The 25,843-nt window shown below is 36.4% G+C and overlaps 1 protein-coding gene across 1 annotated transcript in view; it reads right to left on the reverse strand.

The window, feature by feature from the left end:
• zfpm2a (zinc finger protein, FOG family member 2a) overlaps window positions 1-25,843 on the reverse strand; it is a 126,615-nt gene that overhangs the window by 55,636 nt on the left and 45,136 nt on the right. The window contains exon 5 of the mRNA XM_088928597.1: window positions 525-636. Coding sequence (XP_088784723.1) covers window positions 525-636 — 112 coding nt within the window. The remainder of the gene's footprint in view (window positions 1-524; window positions 637-25,843) is intronic.

A 25,843-nucleotide genomic window follows, 5' to 3' on the forward strand; every position in this document is an offset into this window, starting at 1 on the left:
CAGTTTTCAAAAAGGAAATCTTAAGATTGAGCCACTAATTAAAATTTTTTGTGTGTGAGTGTTAGATGTTTAAACCTTTTTCTAACTTCTTTAACGAGACTCAGACATTTCTCATGGCAGCTAAAGTTTGGTAATTGGTAAATCGTATTTCATTCACTGTGTATTTGAAGGACTGAGTACAAATAAACAAAATCAGCACACGTTTGTGACAGCCTGTGCATTCCTGTGAACCTTCTGGGTTGGTGGAGGAAACAACATAGAGATACTTACAATACAGGCATCGGAAATCTGGCATCTGTTTTAAACAGACATGGCAAAACACACCAACAAAGACGGCTTAATCTACAATGATATTTAAAAAAACTGCAATATGAAAAAGTGCAAAGGTGCACACTGCACACTGGACCTCGAAGGCGGACCAATACATAACATTTTTAAACATTTAAATGCACGGAGCAAGAATTCGAAGAGGGTCCTGTCTCTTTAATTGCAGCAAAAGCAAGATAACGAATGCTCGCGCTTACCTTTGCTGTACACAACACAGTTGTTTTTGTTGTCTTCTGCTCCCTGCCAAGTCACATCCAGAAGCCACCTGGGGCCAGCATTCAACACCACCGGGACTGAGCACTTCGTCTTCTGCACGAGCAAAGATAACAAACACTAATCATTTGCTTATTTTGGTGATTAAAGAAACTTTAATAACCACAAGTTCTGCTCTTCTTCTTCTTTGAAAGACATAAACAGGCAATTTTATAAGCTAAGGCCTTTATTCCCTCTTTCCTGGCTGAGAGGATTCGAGAGGGGGGTGAGGAGTGAGGGGAGATAGTAATAGTGACGGGGGGGGGGGGGGGGGGTTCTGGTGCACAGGCCTGTCTCCAATCTGAATAGCAGAATTATTATCATGGATTTTTCCCAATGATACCGGATCAGATCTCCCAGATTAGGGAGATCTCTGGTGGCTCCGAATTGTAAAGAGAATGCAGATGACTTTCAGAGTGAAGAAGGCAAGTGTTTAGAAGTGAACTTTAGGCACATTGTACTTCAATATCAGCAGGATCTCACTATTTCCTGAAACAGGCAGGAAAGAATTTAAAGAATCAGTATCCATTTCAAAGTGCGATCGAGGTTACATTTTATAATACAGTAGCAAATTATTCTGAATGTGTAACGTCGTTTTTCTTTTCAGTCTGGGTCACATTTGGCGCTTTATGTTATTTTTCTGAAAAAAAAATGAAAACAGGGAGATCTACTACAGCTCTGTACAAATACACTCACAGCATAAGAGGTGGTGAGAAGGAACTTGAGATAGTACTGCCGGTTAACGTTATATGCGGTATATGAACAAATTCTATTTTTGTTTTTCAAATATATATTTCATTCTATAATTTCAGCAACATTCTTTTTACAAAAAGCTATTCAAGTCTGAGAGCATCTCTGTGTGCTGCATTCCAGAGAATGACAGACTATTTCTGTAACGCTTACAGTACTATATTACTCTAGGGCACATTGTCAGCATGTCTAGACCATTACCTTTTAACCTGAGGGGCTTTCTTCATTAGGGTGTTCCAGATATAGTTTAGCCATGAGAAAATGGGTTTGAGTACAATTTCACCATTTCATTTCTTTTTCCATTTAAAATTGGAGACCACTACACACAATCCATCTCCCTAATGCTGCATACAGTACATCTCCTCTCTGCTCTCAAGAGACTTCCCAGAGCAAAAAACCTTCAAGACTTCATAAAGCAGAAATGTGCATACATCACATAATCAAATCATATGCAGACCTCTGGCATTTCAATAACAATGTACTCCATCAAAAACAACAACTTTATTATTTTTAAGCTAAAAAATATAGAAATAACCTCATATTTTTTTTAATCGCACAATATTGAAAATATTTCTCCTTTTGTTTGATATCAAGATGGGACCTGATGCAAAATGCCCATAAGTTAATTCTGCTCTGGGTTTAACAACATCTTACATAAAAATATTCAAATGGGGGAAGCCTTAAGAAGAACTCAGTGGTAGTGTTCATCCAGCAGAGAATGGTGGTGCTCTAGCCTGCATCTCCTGTGTAACATGAAGAGAGTCAGAGTATCACAGTACGTCAATGTCCTGGCCAATCACTGGACATGAACGTCAATAAGAATGCCCTGTCTGTGACTGATACCTGTGAAAGTGCTCAATTAAATCCCACACCTGGGACTCCTGGAATGAGCAGCAAATATGTCGAACAGCATTGCAGATCTCATGCATGTAATGCAAAAGGCCAAAGGCCTCCTCAATTTTGTAATCTTTACATGTTTTCATGTCGTTGCCTTTTATACTGTAAGTCAAAGGGCAACACAAAAGCACCATCCTTAGCCTTGATTTGGATGTGTTGCGTATGGTTTAGTTCCCGAAAAATAATTCTTTCAAACCTATTTACATCAAGTCTATGCATATTTCCTTGTGAACATAACCTATAAATGACCTATTCATTTCAATAGAAATGTTACAGTACAGTTCATTTAGGAGAAAATAAAATTAATATTTTAAGGTTATTTTCATAAGGGTAGATCATAAACATTTACAATAGTGAATTAGTATTTTTCAAAGCACATTATTTTTGCCAGCCAATTGGGAACTACTGTTCGTTAGTAAAGACTGCATAATTTATCACAACTTTGTGTCATTATGCCTGAAGAAAATTGATCGCAGCAGAAGCGGGTTGGCATTTTGCATAACTTTGGTCAATTTTTTAGTGAGATTACTTTGGAGCTGGCTCAAGACTGAAAAATTCCTTCAAAACTTCATAATTTACTTCAATTCCTTCAATCTTCAGAAAAAAATAAGCAGCACTGAATATCATGACTACTAAATAATACACTTTCGATTTTTGTTTGAAAGTAGGGGGTGCCTTTTTGTTTGTTGAACTAAGAGATGTGCGTTTTTTTTAGAAACGAACAGGTCCCCTATCCCGCATTAGCAGTGCAAAACAGAAAAGCCCTTCATAATTTAATTCAGCTCCTATTTCACATCTCAAATTAGGCATACAATAAACTCTTACATCTAACCTAAGCTGTAAATCTTAAAATCCTGTCAAATGAGAAAAGGACACTCTTAGTGCTTTCTGATTGTTGCCACGACAACTATCTAAAATGAAAATCTGTTTAACCCTTTGCTACACCCCTGATGACAGGCATTTATCAGCTAGTAATACCCTTCCCTCTTAGTTTGCTGATATACATGAAGCAATACGATAGGCTTGTATTTAATTGTCACAAATGCTGAATGGAGGTATGAGAACTAATAAAACTGCTCTTTAAAGCTGCAGACATATCACAAATGTTTCTTTAATTTGGCCCATTTCTTTCATTTCCAATGGTCACAAACAGTAGAACAAAGCAATTCTGTTTTTTGTATAGGCACAAAAGTTTTTCAGTTTTTTTTGTATTTATAATAATCTTCTGTCATGTTAGAACCTGGTGTGGGGTTAGTGTTAAAGCAACATAACAGGCTGTTGTTCTCATTTAGGATCTACTTTGATTAACACTGATAAGTGTGAAATCCTTTACTATATCTTACAGCATGCTCTATCTTTATCAAACACTTCAGAATGTTTAAACTATTACATTTTGGTAAGTCATAATAACGCTACAGGTACTGTACATCACATATAAATGATTAACTTAAAGTGAAAATATTATTTTCAAGATGTTTGCATTAAATATATCATATTAAATATATACTCAGATAATATTTTTAGCAGAAATTTCTGTGCTCTTTAGTGATTAATAGTAGTGTTATAATGGCCACAGAAGGAGCAGAAAATACATTTCTCTTGGTATACAATGAAAGAAAGAAATCTTATAAAAACAAACTATTCTGTAAGAGGAACCAGTGCATACTGTGTGATGTTTCTACTGTGGGCTCAGCACTGTTGTACAACCACTGATGATTCTTAGAATTAGTTTTTTTTAAATGGTTTCAGTATTTTACACTGAAATTAAAACATTGCTATACTTTCTGCAGTCGTGGTGGGATTCTTCTGTCTAATGTCTGGCAGCCTTAGAACAATCCGGGGAAAGGATGTAGTACAGTATGTCTATGTGTTGTTTTCCTTCTTTGATTTTTTGGAATTTTAAACCTTATTCTTTCCTTCCAAAGCAGACAATGGAACCCTGAGGTTATATGTGGTATTATGAATGATGGCTGCCATTCTAACAGGTGATGCAGTCTTCTGCCAAGCAGCCTCTACCTCAGCATCACAAAGCTGGATTTTGTGTTCACTCTTTTTTGTAACCCACTGTGTTATTAAAATATATTAGATGCTAGATCACTGGCACTTTTAAAGTACTGAAGATGTAAACAATTTTATGCTTATACAGTAATATCACCCATATATTATTTCTAATCATTCAATCCTTTACACATTCAAACCTTATTCTACTCAAACAAATAATAAAATTAAAGTAAAATATACTGATACAGTATGTTTTTTTTCAGATTACAGTTGATTCACTTCACATGCTGTATGTTCATTAAGAATGTTAATCTACTACAGTATAATGTGACACAAAAAAGAACAAGAACATTTTTTTTCAGTGAAATGATTACACCAATATAATATCTGGACTTAAAAGTAATGGCAAACATAAAATACATAAAATAGATTCAGCATTTACCAGGCATCCTATAATGAATTCCTAAGAGGTTAAGAAATGTATAAAAACAAACCTGAACTTTGGCACAGATTTAAAAAATTTTTAAAAACTGAATTGACATGAAATACGCTAATATATATTCCCTGAAAAATGGAATATAATGTTGTTTCTATTATTAAAGGCAACAAGCCATACCACTAGAAGAACATCTTCCAGTCCTACATTTATTTAACTTCAAGTTTGTCTTTGCCTAACTTGAAACTTTCCAGATTTGTTCTGTTGCACAGAGGCCAACCAGCTGTGTCAGTTCCTACTTGTTGCCTTCCAAATGAAGTGAAGAATATGGATATGCCCTCCTAGCAATCAATTCTAGCTGCATCCGGTAATAGGACTCCTGACCCCAGATGGTTAAGAGGTGCACTTAATTCCTCTCGATTTCCCCATCTTCTGAGCATTTTGGGCTATGTCGCGTATACTGGCTCGGGAAACACATCATGTTAACAGTGAGTGCCTAAGATTTTAGGCCGGGATTGAATCTCCCTGAGCTGATTAAACCCGCAATGACAATTTGCTTAGGCAAATGAAGAATGTACAACAGCAAACTCTCAGACAGAAGAGCAATATGTACTGTCACTTCTCCTAACTACAGCTAGGCAAGCAGGTGTTCTTCTGACCTGGTATCAAAAGAACCAGATTTGACTCTCCAGCAAAGAAACAAAACCAATTAAGTTACCCAACACTCACAAGAAAACATCGGTTGAAACAGAATTCAGTGTTCAGGCGTAAACCTGACTTTCACTGACTTCTTTGTTGGTGGAATTTTGTCTGTCATTGTGTTGTTATGTTGGGCTTGTATCTATAAAACAATAAATAGGACAATAAAGCTTGAATTGAACTGAATTAAACTGCTAGTTCTAATCATTTTACTTCATCTTCTAAGTTTATACTGTATGGACAGATTACCTTTGCCATCCATGATACCAAACGGGTAACAGACAAAAAGAAAGCCATTTGGCCTAGTTCTGTGTTGTATGAAATATATATTTTCTGATTTTATTTACATAATAACGATAAAATGCATTGTCATGAAAGGATGATGAAGGTGTCCAGACACTGGATCCAACAGCATGACACATTTTTTTTTTAAATTATAGAAGAATTTAAAAAATTGGTATTTGTGTGCTGGGAATTTAAATATACTCGCACATAAAGCGCTAGCCTCAAATGACTGAATCCTCATTGCTTACTAATGCAACTTCAGCCCATTTGATATGCCCTTCGCTGTGTTCTCACTTCACATCCCTGCTCTCTATATTCCCCCTGCCTTTTTTTCTAGGGGCTGTTACTGTTAAACGTGTAAAAGATACAGTGGGCAAAACGGTGTAGTCAGCGAGGAAGTGATTACAAACTGATGCTCCAAATTCACTATAAAATGAAAATCAATATTTCCACAAGTTGCTGCAACATAAAAGATAACCTTCATTGATTTTTCTAGACTTAGGCCTCTGCGATAAAATCTAATATAAATTTTCAGCCACACGGATTTGGATCAGAGCAGAGCAAGTCGATGATAAGTTCTGCACATCTTTGAGAGTTGGAGGATTTTTTTTTTTTAAAGGCACGGCTGTACTATTTATAATTGGCCCTGTGCGAGCGAAAGCTTCTATCAGGAATCTGTTCTAATTTTTATTACTGAGAAGCTAAAGCCTGTTCCAGATAATTTGGAAATTTCAGGGGAATTGTGATAGAGCTGATGGCACAGCCGGACTGACTCAAGAAAAGAGCTAACCTGTAATAGCCTCTGTGGCTGGGCTGATTAAATGTTGCCATAGATGAAAGCCCTGCCATCACCGCAATAAATTAACCAATCACACAAATCCCAAGTCAGTACTAATCCTTCCTTGATACTCTGATCCTCTGATCAGCTGAAGGAGGTAGAGAAGAAAGTGGCTTGTGACACTCAGCTTCCTAACCTCTGGTTTCTGTGTAAACAACAAGCTAATGATATCACACTGACCAATTCAAAGACCTGGACACTCTTAACCCTTTCTGGTCGTGACATTCCACCATCAAGCTCTCAAGATGTAGAGCGATTATTTTTTTCTAAACCTTCCTTGCAGTATACTGTATCAGTTTGAGAAAAAAAAACAAAAGAAAAGAAACCTTGTACCTTGTTTTAAAGAGTTATGAGCTTAATTGTCAGATACGTGACAATATTACAGACACAGTATAAGATATAGCTTAAACTCAAGTTTCTCATGTGCCATTAAAGCTAACGATTTGATTTAGTTCATTTCAAGTGTTACATAGACAGATTTTCTGTTATTACTAGCTTTAGTCACTTAAAATGTTAGCTTGAGAATATAAAAATTCCACAGGACATACAGAATCTCAAAGTTACTAATGCAAACCTTCAAGTTCAAGAACAAAATAAAATAAAATGTAAAAATAATAACTATGGCATTTTACAGAAGACTTCCTGCTAGCATCAAAATTTTAAATCCTTGCAAGTTTTCACCATCATTAATAAACATTAAAGACCTGTTCATTTAAACATCCGAGATATATTATTAACAAATTAATAAAATTATTAACTAAACAAGCACATCCTACAGGCAACAAAATCTGGAAAATAAAACTAAGAATCATTTTTGATGTGGAGGTATTATGAAAATAAAAACAGTAGCTGCCTTAATACTTTAGACACAAGTTTAATGAGCAAAACAGCATGTTATAGTTTTGGTAGAGAAACAGCTCTGCAGTTTTGATTACAATCTGATTTATTGTTACTGAGCAAAGACAAATCCCTATGACCCTGAAATAAACACTCAAGTTGTTGGACTCCCAGATCTAACAGTTATTCATCTTATTATTTCAGTTTTACAGATGAGAGCATTCCTTAACTTTTAGTAAAAAATGCAGTACATGTACAGTAATGCTCCTCTAAGTGATTCCTCTACCAGCTTTATTCCTTTCTGATATTTTCCTTCTAATGAAATATGGATCGAACAGTTTGCTTCTGCAGTCACACACAGAACTGGATCACTGGGTTCAGTAACAGCTTGTTTTCAAACAGAATACATTTAAAAACTTAGTTTCTTCAGTACTGTAAGTCCCAGAGAGCTCATTCGAAAGGAGAAGCCACCCCTTCCCAGCTACATATTAAAATTCCACACTAGAAGCTGTGGGATGGTTTAGCCGAGCGAGAATGTTATTCCATGGTTATCCTAAGAGTCAAGTGCATGAGTGACAAATTTTTCATTCCTTTCTGTGATACAGTTAACAACAAAAGGTGATTCATACAGTGAAAAAAAGTCAGTTGCAATTAGCTCTACACCACTCAGAAACTAACTGCAAGTGGTCAACTGGAAATTTCATTAAGGATGATTCTTTCCTACTTTGTTATCACTTCTTCCATTTCCTACCCCCAAGTATGGACGTAGAAAAGCCTTCAGTGGATTTTAGCAGTGCTGGAGAGTAAGTTATTTATCATAAACGAATGTAAAAGCATACATTTCACATGTGTATGCAAAAACAAATGTAAGGTAGCTGCAAAAAGTTGTAGAATAAAATTGTAAAGTCACATTGTTTTTTTTTTAACATCAGCTCCTGACAATGATACCTCAAACCATTTCACCAACACCTACATCTGAATACCAGGAAACCAAAGAATTGCACAATGGGACTAACTATTTTGTTTCATTTTATTTTATTCCTGATTTTTTGGATGGCACTCGTTTCATCTGCTCATGTGAAAAAAAAAAAACACCTCCATGCAGTCTTTTTTTTCTAGCTAGCATCTGCTATTGGGAGGCTAAATAACAGAAATATGCAAAAATTGCACACTAATTCCCTTTGGAGATAGATCTTGGCTGCTGCCCTGTCATAAATCAGAGAGTTTCGATATGAAATGAGGCAAGCTGCTCTAATCATTTCTGCATTTCAAATTGGATCACTGGCTCAATCGCTTGGCTTTTAAACTGCTTGCCTAAGAGCAAATGTGAGGTGGGAGATAATTCTGAAGAAATCTCTCCCTGTGCAGCTCTACAGCTAGTTTACTGCTTGAGTGCAAAAGAATGCTTTTTTGCCATCTTTTTCAAACTTAGTTAAACTGACTTTTCTACAGCATGTAATCAATTAATTCATTCTTTTATTTACTTGATACTATTGCATTTTCATTCATTCAGCACACATACAGTAAATGCTGTACATGGCACAAATTAAAAAAAAACCTTATAACACACTTTACATTGAATACTTTACATGTTTCTACCAAACAAGCAGGCAGATTTTATTTTTTTAATAAAAGATCAGCCAGCAGTGGTATACCGAGTCTCTAACCCTATGTATTTAAGGACTACAAGGAGAAATAGATTTGAAAACAATCACACTTGCCTAAGCAGACAAAAAATCTCATACACTTCAGATACACTAATTGTGCCACTAAGACATTATACTACATAGTAGAGCATAAAACATGTATAATGTAGCATAATAGTATCTATCTTAAGATTGTCTATATTCAGATTTAATTCTAATATGCACAAGTGACAATGAGGAGTGAAAATTCATGGGTAAATGCTTCCACATTAAAGAAAATGAGCAGGTTATGGAACGTACTGAGGTAGTACATAATAATGATAAACATACCAAATTGAAATATGTGCTTGCATTTTGTGATCTCATTTTGAATGAGAATGTCTAGAATAAGATAAAAGTATTTTAAACATATAGATCTTCAGTATTTTGCGACTGCGAAAATGACGTTTTGTAGTTCAGAGAAGATCATGTGGAATGTGGCTCTTAAACTGGTATTGTCGCTTATACTGTCAGGGGCAAGAGTATCCCGTGCCCCTGGTACATTTAGGTACATAAAATACTGAAGGTCTTAAGGTCTTTTGGATCTGAAGGTCCAAAGGGCATTTTGAGTGCAAATAATAAAAAATAATATTTTTAAACACATATAACACATTTAAATTGTTTACAAACAAGATCAAATCAAGCATGGACATATACTGTATGTTCACATGCTCTAAGTTATCATAAAATACCAAGATTCTGAGTTAGTATTACATATGTTTGTTGCTGTCTTTGAGCCTTTTAGAGCAGGGAGTTGTGTCAGTGACTCCATACTGTATGGAGAAGCAGATTATAATTCCACACTGAAAAGAAAGAAAAAACATTTTCAATATAGAACCAAGAAGGCTCTTGCTTCAGTTGAAGAAAGCTCTACAACCAAAACGTAATGTTTTTTTCTTTTTTTTCTTCTTACTTTTCAGTGTGGAATTAACCTCTACTTCTTCCTTTTGATAAGTTGTCAGCATGTCCTGTGAAATTTCCCCCCTTTCTGATATAAGCTACTTTGACTGCATTGAAATGGGGTTGCTTTTTATCAGTCATGGCTTCTTTCAAGCCTACCAATAATACTTCAGTTGGTTTCAGGTCAGATGAATCCAAATGGACAATCCTTTACTTTGATCCTATTTCTCTTTGGAAATTCTTTCTTGACTTGGCTCTGTTTCAGATTGTTTCAGATTGTTGTCGTGCTAAAATGTACAGCCATGTCTGATAAGGCTAGGACCATTAGGCATCAATTCACTTAGGCACATTGTCTTGGTATCTTTGCTACTTTCAGGTTTCATTCAAATGTGTGAAGGTTTACAAACCAGGGTTCAAAATTGTACAGTTAATGAAAAAGTGTAATTATACCACTGTAAATCTGTAAATTCAAATGAAAATAAGAAAGGATTTCTTAGTATCACAGTCAACTGGTACAGACACTTGCAGAGCCTTTTGGTTGTGGTATGCGGAGCGGCCTGGGCTTCATTTTAACCCAAGATGATTTTTTTTTAACCCTCACACTGACACGAAGCCACAGGAGGCACACAGAGGAAGAGAAAAGCAAGCTTGTCTTCTTTCAGCGGCATCCATAAAAAAAGACCTTGTCCCTGAAAGGATGGACGTACCAGGATAGAAAAACCCTGCGTTATTCTCCTCCTTTTAATCTCCACATGAACTTTGCTCCCTGCTGATGCAGGATGTTGTCAAAGAATTTACTGGGGTCCTCTGTGAATATTGTATGCAAATCTGCATTCAGGCTGTGGCTTCTGTCTCTACTTTTGCCTGGAATCCCAGTTGTGCACTCCCTCTGAACATTGTGGCTTGCTGTACTTGTAGCTACTGTATACTGAATGCTTCTGCCACGTTTTTCCTGAAATGTTTTCCTTTTTGTTTTTAATGTAATCATTTTCCATCATCCTTTAGCCTTGCAAATTGCCAAAGTAATTGGCTTCTACAACACAGCTTGGAACACAACAATTAGCTGGATAATAAGCAGTTTGTGTCGGCAGCCGCTTAACCATGATATAACTGTTAGTACAAGTAAACTGTGTAATTGTGTTAATACATTTATCTACATATGTATTCATTTGGAATTATCGTAACAACATGATTTTAAAAACAGAGTGCGATCTTGACCTTTCCCACACTGCTGTATTTGATATTTTAAAATAATTTGGGTAGTAGATCAAAAACTATGATCAATGATAATGTTGAGTTATTTCTATTACTTTATTATTTATCTTAGCGTTTTTCTAAAAATGTATCTACCACAAGAATTAGATGTGTTGTGAAATAAATTTGACTTAAGAAATATTACAATTCCTTGCACATGACAAGCAATGTGTACAACGTTTTCACTTTTTGGCATGTGCTGTCATCACTAGCTTGAACATCACTGTCCCTATATTTCAGGCTGCTATTGCTACTGTATGTTACCCTTATTTAATTGCAAACCTATCCAGATATAAAAAAATAAGCCTGTCTCAGGCAATCTAAATTCCAGCAAACACACAGGCAATGTGCAAAGTTCCAGCTCCATACAAGTCCAGTTTAATCCAGGGAAGAACTGCCCTGACGTATGTCTCTTAACCCGATTTCTAGATTGAAACTGAGCACTGGAATGGGGAGACGGCAGAGACAGGCAAACAGAAATCCAGGCAACATCCATACAACTGGTCACATACAGAGTCGTGTTATTGTGATGAGGGAAAACAAATACACTATCAATAAGGTTTTAAGGCTGACATGACCATCGCTTAGGACAATAGCAACGTTTACAATGTGCTCAAAGAGGGCAGTATTCGAGTTACCGCGACCTGTCACACAGGAGTACTGTAACCAGACGGTAAAATTGACAGCTACTGTGCAGTTTTGGAAAACAAGCATCTGGTTTCACCAATCTGCAAAACTGCATCAAATCAATCTATAGCAATACTACATGGCTGGTGATAGGCATTTTGACTGATTTTTCTGCACCTCAGCTACTAAATGTAAGAAAATTCTTTGATAAGCACATGAAATTCAGCACATTGGCTCCTTCAATTCTCCTACATACTAAGCGAGTTGATCTCAGCATAAAGCTAAACCTTTAATAAAATCCTTATGGGCCTTCCACAACATGGCTCGACACTTTAATTCATGAATCAATATTTCCTTGTGTTCATTGAGAAAAAGAGGAAATGTCTATCAGCACAAATATGCTCTTTACCCAATTTCCATTTCCACTAGAGTCTTGTGAATTCCCCTTGATGAATTTTGTTTGAAATGCAAACGTCAAAAGGTAATTATTTAAAACATCTCCTCTTTGCTGTTGATTAAAAACTGAAAAGGTTAAGAGTCTCCAATTTTTATTCAAAGTGTATGCCTACCAAGTCCAAAGATCAAGAAACTGTAACTTTTCATGATATACAGACCTGAATTGTGTACACTACTACAAACATTGTCTAACCCCTTTCTACCATTCTACATTGTAATCACAGGCTCTATTTGACTTGATTCATGTAACTCTATAAAACTATGTGTGCGTCAAAAGATTCCATGTTCCAGAATTGAGTTACAGTTCATGAAACCAGAATCTGGTAGGCTAAGATACTAATCCAATCACCTCAGTGCTATATCAGCAATGGTAAAACAAAGGAGAGTTGTTGTCAGGGGAGAAATAGCCACAAGCATTTCTATATAGTCACAGGCAACAGACAGTATAGAAGTATTTCAAGTTGAATTTCCTTTCAGCTTTAGCTATAATGAAAGAAAGATTCAACAATGAGCAGCCTTCACCATGGTGAATGGTGCTCATTCGAATGAAAAGTGACTCAACCAGATATTAGATAATGGGAAGGCTGTGCCTTCTAAAACTGTAAAGCATTATCATCATTATTGTCATATTTATGTAGCTCATATTTAGACAGTACGAAATGGTAACACGCACCACAGTCTGTATTAAAATGGCCTTCCTAGACAGCTTCAATTAAATTATATGCTGGGTGCAGAGTCTTGGGAAAGCTTTCCATGTGCTGCTAGGCAAAAAAAAAAGAAAATTGATCACAATTGATCACTTTCACAAAGTTCTTTCGATTTGTTTTATTCTCAGAAGTCAAAATTTACCAGGACTTGTTGCATTGAAAATTAAGCTGCATTAAGTGCTAAGCATTTAAAACCTTGAACGGGAGGCATGTTTTTATACTGAGGGAGTGTGGAACAAGCTGCTCGGCCATGTTGTTGGCACCTTTAAAGAAATGGATGAGATCCTGGGATAAATTAGCTACAAACTACCAAACGGGCTAGATGGGACAAATTTGTAACCTTTCCTACGTTCTTAACTACACTGCTTTCATAATTCTCAATTTCATACATCATCAACGTTGCCAAGACAGACAAGCTAAAACAGTGGGACCCATGCACAAAGTGTGAAGCACCATTCATTTGATTCACATTATTAATCCTAATTAAACAGCACTTCCAGATTCTTACTGGCTGAAACACGTTTATTGGACTTAATAAATACTATACAGCATGTATCGATATACAATATGAACACTTGTTGTGGCAACACAATACTGCTTAATCGTAGAGTAAAATGTAAAAATCTCCAGTAATGTAAATGAAGATACAGCCATTCCCAGTTTGAACAGGAAACAACTTTTTGCTGTGAAAGATCTACCTGTTTCTATGCCCGGTTTTATACCTACATTGCATTGAGATGAAAATGTTTGCCTAATGCTGTAATATTAAACAGTTTCAAACTAGCCCACACTTCTGAGAAACATGGTAGTCCTAAGCCCACTTTATGGGCAGACAATATTTACATAGAAGAAAAGTAAATATGATAAAGATGGAGGCCTTGCCTCTCTAAATGCATTAGATATGAACTTCGTTATCAGTTTTGCTCTGCACTCACTGTTAAAAGACAAGCTTCTAGGGCTGGAAATGATCTTTCTTACCCAATTAGTTTACCAACGACCCCTCGGTATAATATTCCTGTTTGACATCCTCATACACACAACTTAGTATTATGGACCACCATGATGGATAATAGACATTCTCCAGACTACTGCTCTTAATGCTTTATCAGGGTTTTTATCTTCCGTTGCCCAGATAACACAGCAGAGACGAGCCAAATCTGCATTTTTGCTGAATATTTTCATTTTCTGCTTTTCATCCATCAGGGCCATTCTGACACGGTTTTGTCTTTAGCCCGGGCAGAAGAAAGGCCCAAAAAGACTGGTCTCTTGAGTTTTATCAGGTTCGGGAAGCAGGGGCTTGCTACCAGAAGGGAGGCCATCTTGAAAATGAAAGACGTGAAACAGGAAAACCAGAAGTCACTACTCGTTTATGCTACAGAAAGCTAATTTCACCATGTCTTGGACTGGTCAAACTCAGATTTGACCCTTACAACACAAATCAGCCTATCAATAACAAACCATTTGTACGCAAATGGTGGATTTCAGTATACAGTATGTATTTTGCTAGGATAGAGCATGAGGCGGGGCCCTAAATTCTAACTTGTGCCACAGGCACACTTGTGTAAAGATATCGTCCCTCTAGCACAGGAAGTGTGAATAATCCAGGTTAGTGACATCACCCCAACATTTTCTCATTTTACCACACGGCCTAACCTGACTCACTAAAGTTAATGACTTTGTGCACGACTAGCTGTGTAAATGAAAAATGAACAACACAAACTGAAAATGTAGTTAAGTTTGCTATCATTTTCTTTCTCATACTTGCTTTAAAAGGTCAAAACAGATTCAAGGAATGGTAGGAAAAGTAGAAGTAGAATGAACGAAACTGAAATGTTGAAGACAAAGGTAAATGTATTTGAAAATTTTTCAAAGAAGTTTTGTGCTCTCTAAAATGCTTTAATAGCTGTTAGACTGTGGCTATGATTTATTTAGATTTATTTAGCAACTCAAAGCTGAGTGAAATAAGGGAAACATCCATTTATGCACATCATAGTACAACCAATTTCTCCAAATAAGAGTCATGTTGCAGAACTGGTTTGCACAATATACTGTTTGTTGAAGGTGCTTAGCAATTGCAAGCATGTAGTCCAAAAAAATACACTTGTTGTAAACCATCAGAACACAAAAACAAAATACATGAATGTCCAGTTATGAGCCTGTTTACCCCTGAGCCACTGTCCAATAGAAAGTTCAAATTAAGCAAACGTATCTTTAATGTATCTATTCATAAATTTGAAGTTCTTGTGAAATGCATTATGTGTTATTTAAAGTCTACTGAATTGTAAAACATTGGGTAATATTTAATGTTTATTTTCCCAAGTGTCATTTAAATCGGATTTACAAACTGTGAGACTTTAAACTCTACTTATGTGATGAGCAGACAGCCATCAGTAGTCAAAGCACAGAATCAATGAGTCAACAAAGCTTTAATTTCTACAAGTAAACAGACATGTGCATAAACAAATCATCTTCACATTTTTTGCAAGAATTTGTTATATATGTTTATTACACTTTTCATAACCTTTAAGTAAATTAAAAAGAATTTCATGACACCTTTTTCTATGAAGCCTTTCTGAATGTTGAAGCTTTTAATCCCTTGAGGGTTTAAACCTCTTGCCATTTCTCCTAGCTGTTAAAACCCATGGCTTTTCAAGGGATACCTCAAAATGTTCCACGGATAAAGTACACCTAACCCACGACCTTTTGACATTGAAAATGGTAGGGATGTGGCCCCCAAACTTCAAATGAGAACAAAATGCTTTCTTACTCCTGCTATTGTTAAGTACAAAATCGAATATAAGATGAACAAAAAGGACAAAAATAACTCTACTTAGAAAGAAAGATAAAAATACTTATGAGAACACATAAAAAAAATAAAAAGATTATTTTTCTTTTGGTAAAACAGCCTCGGGAGAGGAATAGCTAGTATATCGTTTTTTGTTTATCCCACAGTTCACGGCCATTAAAACTTGCCTACCAAGAAAGGGTGTTTCAGATCAATGCATCTAATTGTACGACATTTCAGAGAAAACCTCTGTTTGAATGTTTTTGAGACTGTTGATGAAATTAATAGACTTCTAATTTGTTGCCTTCTGGTTCGCCACATAACATTAAAAGTCTCGTGGGATGAACGACAATCCCTGGAGTCCTTATAGTTTGGTTTCCACTTCAGTCATGCTTCACAGCTCGCAAGTCAGCTCCCCTGAATGCTGAGGTGTCATTATAGAAAACTAACCATTTGGCTGGTTAAAAAGTAGAGGTCTCAGCTGTTCTCTTGAAAGAGCCAGCTCATTAAAGAAAAATGAGCTATGTTTCATAGCAGGGCTCCTTCCAAACACACTTTTTTTACCCTCTTTACCAAATAACCAGTTTGAAAAAAAAGTGTTCAAATTGAAATGTTGCTACACTTTCTTTCAGAATATTTCAGATATTCAGATATCTTACTGTTTTTTTTTTAGCATGACTAAAAAGGAGGTTGAATGCTTTTTCAGTCGCAGTATTGATGTGGTTTGGAATGTTATGGTGGTCAAATAGAGCCTGATAAGGCAAAAATAAAGCTTCACAGTTGCCTACTGTATGGTAGTATCTATTGGGGAGAGATATACTGAAGTGTTTTGGCGAGGCTGAGCTTCAGCTCTATGACCTCATCGTTTCACACTTGCATGGAAAAAAAAAATACAGCCCTCTCCTGCGATTTACTGATCATCATCTTCCAGTATATTCTTATTTAGGTAGTGTTCTGAAAGTGGCCAAAAAAGTTTTTAAAATAAACACATTCTATTTGTATTTTAAGAACTACAGTTTATATAACACAAGCCATTACTGTAAGTACTTTATCATGGAACATGCCAATATATAATGAAATTCGATTTATTAGTAAGATTTTCAGTATGGCATCTGTATAAATGTCTCAGTATGCAGTACGGAAGAAACAAGTTAATTCCATTTGGGGTTCAGATGTACTGTAGCCGTGCTCAGAACTGTTGAATATTCAATTTATTAATAAATTGCCAATGTCATTATATAGTCAAGCAAGTCATAAAATATTAGTAAGAAGTGTGGTAATGAATAATGAATTGGAATTTTACAAAGTATGTCTAGCACATACTCATTTTGAAGTTCCTTGATATTAAATGGAGGAGCAATAATGAAAGATCAGTAAATGTCCCAGAATCAGGGACCTCAATCAGGGTAACCAAACAGTGATACCGGTACGTACAGTAACACTCTTTAAGGTATATAAGAAAAGTCATACAAATCTCAGATCTCAAAGTTTATATTGCCTTTAAATGTTTTCAATTCAGCTACCAAAGAGCTGTTCTCCTTAAGCAGTACTTGATCACTTTCCATCCCTATGAATGAAAAGTGATTATACTATACTGTACTGTATGTGACTTTTTCTTTGTTGCATCAGAAATGTCACCGATGGGTTACCTGTTTGCCTCCTGACACATACAGACTGCATATTTAATAGAACTCTACAGAAAATTACAAACTACAGTACATGGTGTGGAAAGCAAAAAAGTCAACTGATAGTCAATGGAATTTCTGTCATACAATCTTTAGTCTTAATCCGTGAATGAAGGCAAGGAAAGCTAAAAGCTAAAATGTAGCGTACCGAGATCACTTTTTGTAGTATTTTCAAGTACACTACAATAATCTAAAGTGCAGCATCATTGTTATTTGTGTGTATGGATGTATAAGCCAACATAACTTAACATAAGCCATAACATAAGCCATCTTTGCATAGCTGTGCATTTTATGAACTTCAAATTGTAACACCTCCCATTCCAAAAGTGTTCACAGTGCAGGTGTAAATTGATTCTCGGCCTGTAGCTTGAGTTCCACACTGATCTACATTGACACAGACAAATGGCGTTAAAGGAATCCTAATTTTTTTTTAAAATGCAAATCTTAGGATTACGAGTCACTACATGCTCAGTTGTTCAACTGGGAGGGGGAAAAAAAGGCCATATTAGCTGTAAGAAGTGGTTCATTAATGGAAATGAGCAAATAAAAGTAAAATCTTAACTTGTAAATGAAGTCTAACTTTTAAGACACAAATTACTGTAGGGCTACCTTTGTGTGTCTGTTCCTATGCGAGTGTATGTCGCCTGTATCTGCCCGTGAAAGAGTGTGCCTATCTTTCCTGTTGTGTGTGTGCGTGTGTGTGTGCAAGCCCCATCCATACTCCACTCTCAAGTCCCACTGATTCTCCTTTCCAGCCATGTTGAATCCTCTTTTCCTTATCAGGCAAACGCAGGCCTGCATCACCCTCTCCTTGCTATGACAGGGGCTACAACAATGGGCCTGCGATACCGCTGCTTAGCGCTGCGTTTCAGAAGGGAAACCTGCCACGGGCGCAGATTAACAACAAAAAAAAAAATAGATTGCAGCCTCCAAAACAAAACATTTTTCAGAATGCCTCCTCTTGATTAATGAAGTAATGACAAGAAGAAAAATATAATTTCAGCACAGAAAAATCCTCTACCACTTGTTAAAGTTTACAAGCTAACAATAAACATATTTGTGGGGTGTGGGGGGGAGGGAGGAGGAGATAAATGTTGAGTGATGGGCTGAATTATTTTAGAGTTTTTGGTATGCAGTCCCCTATCCGTAACCCTGAACCAAAATATACAATAAAACTACTCCTGTGCTTGACAGGCTATACCCCTTACAGTGTGTAAATTAAGACAGCACCACTGTCATCCTGCTTCAACCTCATTCTGGAAGTCCACTGCAAATCCGAACCTGTGAGTGTCTCACTGTATATACGCAGAACGAACTAGAGATGACACAAGACTTCCTGTGTGGGTTGAAAACAGGGATATAAATATATAGTACTGTAGGACAGATTCAGCTCTTGTTTCTCTTTTACATTCTTTGCAAAAACGCTGCTACTCTCAACACCGGCCATTTTTTGCTTTAAGACTTGATTCATAAAACATCAGGATGTTGGTAAAGGTAAAGCGCTATACAGAGTGTTAATGTAAAGTCTGTGACATAATAAACAGTGTTCTACTATTTTATAGTGTTATATATAGCATACAACTATAAAACAGTGTTTAACTATGTGTTCTATTATATGAAATAAAATTAATTTAAAGCCAAAGTCAGCTGTATAAAGTACTGTATACTGGTCATTAAAATAAAACATATCATACAGATACAACACTTCATTCCAATAACACTGTCTTATTAAGATTTATTAAGTTCTACAATCTTCTTAGGTTCAAGAGCATAAGTAGGGCCAATGAAATTCTGTAAGATTCTTTCCTTGTCCTGATCCAATTGCAACTTTCAGGTCATCCATTAGCAAAATCACTGAACATTAATTATTAAAAATAAGTAATTAAGGTGCAAAGTATGTACAGTAAATGCAAAGGTATTTCCTGTACAGCAGTGAAAATTCAACTCATATACAGTAGAATAAAATATATCAAATAGATGAAAAAGATATTGGATGTACAGTATTCATCCAGATAATCAGCTGTTTCTCTTTTGATTCCATTTTTCCTCATTGATGAAACTGCCTTTTATCATAAAATCACATTAGAACACTAGTCTATACTTCCTGTCCGTTCTCCATTGTATAAAGGTAGTTATTGACTTATACGATGCAATATTGCTAAAAGATAAATGACCACTTGTACAGTAACAGAATTCACATGCTGCATTTTCAAAATGAGAATATGAGTAGTGACTTCATAATTAACGCACATGTACTGCCTTGAAAGACATTACAGTCTGACAGTGTTAGGAACTGTCCTGATTCTGAAGGTGTTCAGATTTGTAAATATTTTGTATAGAATGATTTATAACATTTCTGTTATAATCAGCGCACTGTACATCTTCAAGGTAGTTTCATTAGCAAGATACACTGTTCGCACTACTATTACACAGACAGAATTCTTATCTATAGGAGTCCAAAACTATGAGAGAAAACACCCTCCACTCTGACAACATGATTTTTAGAGGACAAATGTTTTTTACCAAACATAATGGTAATGCCATTTAAGCTGCACCAAATGAAACATTGACGTCTGATGACGGCCTGTCAGGGGGAAGGTCACAGTTAAGCAGGCACATTGAGAGCTTTGCTGTGCTCAGCGCACTTCCTTGGAAGCCGAAAAAGGAGCATCTTGAGAAAAATGTGTATTTCAGGAATGCGCACATGCTAATGTGCGTTCTGATGGTGAAGGAAGGGAAATGGATGTTTTTTAAACAAATGAAAAATTAATTTCTTAACAACGTCATGCATTTTTCTTTTATAATTCTTGCTTTGTATAGAGTGCTTAATTGTAATTATTTTGATTAAATTACAGTATTTATTTCATTTCCTTTAATTAGAAAATGGTTAGTAAGCCTGTGAGCTTTATTTTTTTTTAAGAACATCATTATCCAAATGGGTGACTTTACATTGCCTCCCTAATTACAATATTCTTAAATACAATTAGTATGCAAATGTACTTACAACATTATTAACCATGCTATTACAAAGGTGTTACATATTATTACTAAGGTTTCCAGCTTTCGTCATTTTTTGGGGTCTCGTGACACCATCATTAAATTTCTTCCGAAGTGATGTGACCTGTTAATTTTGCAATTTCTTCAACGTTTTTCAAAAAGCGTTGCCAAAGTGAGAAAATCTCAACATAAAAACCTAAAACGAGCAGTGCTTTTCTAACCTTCACGCTTAACATACTATGTTTTGTGTGATTCATACTACAAACCATCCATCACCTACTCGGTTCTTTAAATACCTTGGTCTTACATAAGGATGTATTTCAAATGCTAATTGCTATTCAAACAAAAAAAAAATATTTAAGCATTTGAAGAACAGCAGCAGCTCATTATTGCGCAAGGCCTTGTGAGAATGCAAGGAAACCGAACGGATAATCAGCATGTAACAGGCTGCGAGGAAACAGTAGCAGTTTGTGACAACATGGAGCAGGCAGATGAAATTGCTGGACATGGTTGTGGTCATGCTTGAGCTCGAACTCAACAAATGCATGCTGCCATCTCAAATGAAAATCAGAGCAACGGTAATTGGCCATGTCACAAATACTGTTACTGAAATGCAGACAAAAAGTGCTGAAACGTCTGACAAGGCGGGCGGCTGGTTGTGTTGTCCAGCCATTTCTGACGAGGTTAACTGTAGCCTCCAGGACCAAAAATAAACCCAGACTGAGCATCAGTATGTATACAATATACTGTAGTAATTGCACATACTGTACTGTACTATAAAACATTGGTGAAAGAATAGTAATGTCTCTGTAGTTTTGGTGTGAAATTGTTTTGCTTTCTACAATTTCAGAACTGAAAGGGGAGAAGTCAGTGGGGGGCGTGGCAGTCTGCTCACTGCAGAGCAGGAGGTAGAATAACGTGGTCCAGAATATCACTTGTCTGAAGGTCATCTGGCACCACATAATTACACACAACAACATATTTCAAGGAGCTGGTGCCATCAGCACATTCACAACTAAACACATCAGGACAGGGAACCAAGTTGACATGAAACGGATATGTTTTATGCCATTTCAAAGAAATGAGAAATGAGTGGGGACAATGAGACGTGAATATTTGCAGATACTGTAAGGGCGCAGTGATTGTGCAAGTGCTACAGCAGTTGTATGAACAATGCGATGCTTTGTGGGTAAACATTATGTTTTTCTCTCTGTGCACAGACTTGTGGGACGGGAGCCATGTTCTATGGTACAACAGGAGGGCCACGGACATTGTTCTGGAAATGTTAAGCCTAGTAACTCACATAAATACATCAAAGACAGCACTGAACCTGCGAGATGCAATGGGCTCCTATAGGCTGATGATACAGACTTCAATCTGGCCTACGTCAGCTTTGTTACTGGCCAGTGTACCACAGTTAATGTGCTGGGAAGCCAAGATGAAACAACAATGTGTGCTGCCATAGGAGAAAATGCGCTGGTGGCACAAAGCCCTGTGCAAGGGCACGGCAACACTGACCATCTGCCACGTTTTCTGGAGTTGCCACACAATGCCCATGTACATCCAAACTCTGGAATTATGCTCGTCATGGCTTCGGGTAGAAAGAGGATGGCCTGCAGCACATCCAGAGTTCATTATAATGTTTCTGCATCCCTATTCCCTCAACACAGGAGAAACATTTTCAGCAATGATTCCACCATGCGCAGCACCTCAACTGGGGTACGCCCACGCCATCACAGCCCCGAACCCTTCGTCGAAACTCTGCGACGAGTTGCGACACTCGCGCCAAAAAACATGGGTGGAGCGTGCGATGACATCACCGTGCCGCAGTGCCAGCGGTGAATAAGCCCTTCAAAGAAAAGATCTCCATGGTGCTTTGCTATTGAAGACATCTGATGCGAGGTGGATGATAATCTGTGGCTTCACAGACTCATGACTGACGTGATGCATACCGTAGCATTATGCAAACACATGATGCACTTTGTTTTGTATATTTTAAAAACATCTTCTTTATTAGATTTTTAGATGGATGCAGTTTGTGTAAATAAGTGTGATAGGGCTCAGTGACAACTTGCTTTGAAGGGCCCTACAGTATATAAACTGGGTAGTTTTCATTGCTATTATTTTGGGGTTGTTAAGATTATGTTGCATTTCCTTAATATATGGTAGGTTTTATTGCGGGAAAGGGTTATCCCTGACACAATCACAGACGAAATACAGTGTATGTCAAAGTAATAGTAAAAAAAACCCAATTAAACAACAAAAACCTGCAATTTACAAAACAAAGTGAGCTGCATTTAACTTCATGCCTTTACTATGCTGCTGGACCTATTAGTAATTCAGGCACAACAATGAGAAATGATCTTGACTGCTCGTCCCTGAACCTGTTCAGCTCACATTTCATTCCTCCACTTTAGCCTACCACTCTATTTATTATTTTATCTTTGTGGTGCTGCTGTGTACACCAGGAGTTGAACAAGACATCTACTGACAAACATTACTTAAGCAGAAAATAACAGTTGTGCCTGCAGTTTACAAATCGCAAGCACGATGTTTAAAATTTTAATGATTTATCCCAAACCCAGGCAACACACATAATTATTTTCCCACAATTAGGATGTAGAAATCACTTCAAAAGCATCTATTATTGTTACAAAGATTCTTACTCTTTGGAAAACAAGAACCTGCTTAATCAGTGTATGCATCACAAAAATAAGAAGAGAATAACAGCACTATGTGATTCATTCGATTTCTCTTGATACATGGTTTTAAAAGCACAATTTTCATTCCTGTGCAGTCCCCTTTTTAAAACATTTTTTACAAGTATAAAATTCTGTTCATAGCATTCTTTTATAGCTGTCACAAAAATACATGGGATAGTCTATAGGATCTTTGTGAAAACATTTTATGTTTCAAATGGCTTTTACCATAAACTCTCCACAAAATATAAAATAAGGCAGAGAGTGCACATACAGTACAGTAACTGCCTACACACCATGACTTTTTAAAAAAATATGGCATTAGATTATAATAAACAAACATGGAAAAAAAGATTCCCCTTATCAATATTTCAATATGCTATCTGGGCTAAACTATTCCTTCAACACTTTATAATTATTTTTAGGACAAAAAAAACCCATATTGTACAGTATATACAGTACAGCTTTATAATTCAATGCTTGAATTCTCTCAAAAATAATCAAATCAGCAATTTATAAAGATTTTTAGGATAGGTATAATAGACAAACTGGAAATCATGGAAAAAAAAACTTTCCCATCCCTCTTTGATACATAATGAAATCTAATACTAAAATTAAAATAATATTCATAGATATTTCTCTTTAAAAAATTTTGGAATGGGAGTTTAAAAAAACTCAGATTCACACCTGCTGGACATTTCCCATTAAAATGATCAATTTGCAAACAATACTCGTTTAGAACAAAGTGAAAACCCCACTTTAATGATTTTCAGTTTGAAGTTGTGTTCTCTCTCGTAATGTATATTTCATATTTTGCAAATATTTTTAATAGTACAAATATACCTGTGCTCCTATTCTCCAAAAAAATACCTGACTTCCAGGCATTCCATCACCTCACACCCACTGACTAACTGTTGCAGAACCTAACAGGATAGCACCATTGAAATACATTTCTTTTAAATTTCACTTAACTAGAAGCCAAGGTTCTCTCCTGCTGAGGTAATTACCACAATGTCAGACACCTGCTACTCAATTGCTTCGACCCAGAATGGTAATTTAGCCCAATTGCAGACATTTATTTCTAGGTGTCAGCATTAATTTGTGTTAATTTGGAGTTTGTGGCAGGGTGGGCTGTCCCTGCCTGAAGAAATGTAAGATTTCCACACCTGCTGTGTGTTGCCTGTCTAATTGGAGCCTAATTGTCTGATTGATCTGCTTGAGAATGTGAGGAATGTGGCTTTTCATTGGCAGATCCATTACTCAATAGCAATACCCTGGATAGACAATCTGACATAAAGGAGGGAAAATAGGTATAACTTTAGTGGCTAGGCTGGACCTACTGTATATCTATATACAGTACATTATATTACAGATTGATGTGTTAGTAAATTTACACATTTGTAAAGCTCTAAAATGATAAATTGGAGGCTAATATATTAATTAACCTGTTAATTTATGAATGACTGATTTGTTGGTAACTTTGATAAATGCATACATTTTATATCCATCCACAAATATTAGATCTGATGTAAATTTGATATTGTTATTGGTTGTTATACAGATGGAGAGATGCACTGCTAAAATGATAAAATAACAGATTATTTGATAGTTTTACTGTTTTTTCCACATGCACTGCATAAAAGATTTTACATATTGATTAAAAGTTTTGTTAGTCTTTTTGAGTAATTGATCATTCATGACGGACCATTACATACTTGATTGACTTTGTTGCATAGGTGCTAAATCACTTCATTAGTGAGAAATACGACTGGGCACAGGTGACGTGGTTTAAGCAGTTGAATGTCAAGCCAAAACACAGGAAGGAACCAACGTACCCCATTTATCACGAGAGCAACATCTTCATGTCCTCGGTACAGTATGTGGGAGGTTGGGTTAAGTCCATACAGTGTTGTTGACTGTTCATATCCACCATTTTCTAACCTGTCAAGCCAATCTCAGAAACCTTAGGAGGACAGATTTGGGTCTAATGCAGGGATGTCAAATATAATTCTTACAGGGTCTGATGTCTTCTGGTTTTTGCTTCATCTGGGCTCTCATTAATACAGTGTAGTGTGTCTAATTATTTAATAAACTGATGAAATGCACAATTTCTACTCTGGCAACACAGTGCTTTGTACAGTAAGTACCGTAACTGTATTTCTAATGACGTGACTGTTATGAGCTCTTACTTGTAAAATATTTTTTAGAAAAACATAGCATTTGTGTCAAAGGAAATCATAAGCTTCACTCTTGTAACTGACAACTTGGGTTGGAACAAAACCAGAAAGACACTGGTCCTTCCAAGAACTGAGTTTGACACCTCTGTTCTCATGTAATAATTCCACAGTTCTGGTCCTTGGAGGAAACAATCCAGCAGTTTTTATTGGTCTCCTTCAGACAACAACAGCACAAGCACTGATGAATTCAGTTACTGTATATTAGCTGAATTAAATCTTTCCTTAGTCAAAAGCTCGAATGCCATGTTTCGTCTTTCTACCTTTCTGGGTAAAATGAACCTTTACTTGTTAATTTTTCCATTTACAGTAGGAGTAAGAACAATAACACATTTTTTGTTTCCTATGAGAAGGTCATGTGTTCCAGCTCTCTTTCTTGAATGATCCTGAAACTAAATTAAGAAACACTAGTGGCCCTATGAAAATCAGGGACCAGGGCTCTCAACCACCTTAAGGCGGGCAGTGTAGCTGAAGCCTCACAGCTTGGCTCGG

Source organism: Atractosteus spatula, chromosome 12, assembly GCF_055471065.1.
Source record: "Atractosteus spatula isolate fAtrSpa1 chromosome 12, fAtrSpa1.hap1, whole genome shotgun sequence".
NCBI lineage: Eukaryota > Metazoa > Chordata > Actinopteri > Semionotiformes > Lepisosteidae > Atractosteus > Atractosteus spatula.